Source organism: Asparagus officinalis, chromosome 1 (assembly GCF_001876935.1).
Source record: "Asparagus officinalis chromosome 1, Aspof.V1, whole genome shotgun sequence".
In the NCBI taxonomy this organism is placed as follows: Eukaryota; Viridiplantae; Streptophyta; class Magnoliopsida; order Asparagales; family Asparagaceae; genus Asparagus; species Asparagus officinalis.
The window spans coordinates 127,455,346-127,457,578 of NC_033794.1; the positions used below are offsets into that span (position 1 = coordinate 127,455,346).

The 2,233-nt window shown below is 37.3% G+C and overlaps 1 protein-coding gene across 1 annotated transcript; it reads left to right on the top strand.

Annotated features, from left to right (window-relative positions):
- On the top strand, positions 304–678 carry LOC109841493 (auxin-responsive protein SAUR71-like). The gene has a single exon (XM_020410461.1). The coding sequence runs from the start codon at positions 304–306 to the stop codon at positions 676–678; it is 375 nt and encodes a 124-aa protein (XP_020266050.1).

A 2,233-nucleotide genomic window follows, 5' to 3' on the forward strand; every position in this document is an offset into this window, starting at 1 on the left:
AGTCCCGATGATATGCATTTTGCATGTTATAAATCACGCTTCATAAACAACAATATTATACCGCAAAATACGAGCTATGTATTTAGCACCACAGAGAGAATAATTAAGGATTCGTCTTTCAGCAACATACTAAAATATGAGTAAATATCTCTGCAGCACATTGACGTTACGTGACAACAGCATGATAGATAACAAAGAGTAAGAAGACAACTTCCTCCCCCCTATAAAAGAACAACAAATTAAAGCTCCCACAACTTACATCACCGTTTCATTCAACCCTTTCATCAGCTAAGAACCACCCCCATGGCCCGTGGGCTGGTGAAGAAGCTGCTCCTCTGCGGCCCAAAGAGCTTCAGCACCGCCGACGACAACAATCTCGAACATGGGCACATTTGGGTGCGCGTCGGAGTCGAAGAGCCACAGAGATTCAGACTGGACGCTCATTTTCTGAGCCACCCTCTGTTCGGAGATCTTCTACAGCTTTCAGTCGAGGAGTTCGGGTACTCTTACGGCGGCGCACTGAGGATCGCGTGCGAGACCGAGCTTTTCCTGCATCTGTTGAGGTTGCTGAGGAGCAGCAGCGCTTCTGTGCATTACATGAAGCTTCAGAACCTCAGGGAAAGCTTTTATGCGCGAAAATTGTCGTCGTGGTCGACAATTGAAAATCGATGCTCTTAGCTAAGCTATGAGAAGTTCATAAATAAAGAAAATGGAAATGATCCATCAGATACTTAAATCTCTGATCATTCTTTTGTATAGATGAGATAGGGTACGTAGATTGATACATACTTCTTCAAGAAGTAATTGGTACCTCTCGAGACAATCATCCTCCTAATTTGAAGGAGATTTGATTTTTTTGAGTAAAGAAATTAAGCATATGAAATAATCGTGACTGTTCTTTTTATTTATTTATTATTATTATACGTAACTTATATTTTTTTTACTTATGAACTTAAATTTCACAATGAAACAGAGAACTGTATCTGTATTTGATTTTCTCAAATTACAACTGATTAGTTTTTAGTTGTTCGAACACTAGGCACAGATCCTAATTAACTATCCTAGATACAAAAGAAATTGGGGTTTCAACGAGATTAGGATTACAACGGTTTATAGACATGAACACGGTCGTGACTTTGAGTTCTTCAGGTTGTGTATATAATGGGTTAATTGCATATAGTACTCCTTCGGAAGATTGCGCAGTTGCAGATAGATCCCTTGTAGTTCTATTATGGCAAATAGACATGTTGTACTATGGAACAAGTATCGATAGATCTTTTATAGTTCTATTGTTACAGATGGACCCTTTGTACTTTTGTACTATCGCCTTACTATGGGTAGATGATCCCTTGGGTAAGTTCTTTTTTTTAATATACTCTTTTACCCTGAAGAAGTCTAAATTTGTCAAAAAACAGGTTTCATAATATTTAAGGGTAAAAGATTAAAAAAAACTTAGGGGTCCATCTGCAATGATAAAAGTACATGGGGTCTATCCGTCACTGGGCAATACTTGAAGCAATTAACCGTATCTTAATTAATGCATTCCAGTACTCACAGATGTAACTGTTGGAATTAGTTTTTAATAAACAAACATCATCTCTTTGTTTAGCAGCCCATGTTCTCATTAATTGTCAAAAGAGTTACGCAAATGTGAAAAATATAAAAAGTGGTGGACTCCACTAAAGAAAAATAAGAGTGTGTGCCCCACATGCATAGTAAAACAATAATATTTTATTAGCGCATAGTATTTTTCCAAACGCTATAAATAGACCCCAAATCCTTAAGGAAAATTCATTCCAAAACAATAATCAATATATACAGATATATATGAATAGAATAGTTAGTGCTCGTAGGAACAGTGTCTAGACCGAGAAGGTCTTATAGATCGATGAGATCTTTGCCTGATAGATTGAGCAGATCTTTACCTTATAGATCGAGAAGATCTTGATAGTACTAGGGTCGGTGCACACCAGAGTACTAGACTGCTATTCCTAGAAGTAATTTGGCATTAGGATCCTTGCACCGGAGTATGCCAAATAATGCTTTAAGCACAGCGTTTTACAAACGCACAGCAGTTGACTTGACTAATTTTAAATTACCGCACTTCAATTTTCTGTTCAGTTTTTATTGTTATATATCTGTATTATTTCAGATTTAACCACAGGCGCCAACGGTAACCTGCCCAGACAATTAATCCATTTAAGTAACTTAATTTCCCCTGCTCATTTGTATT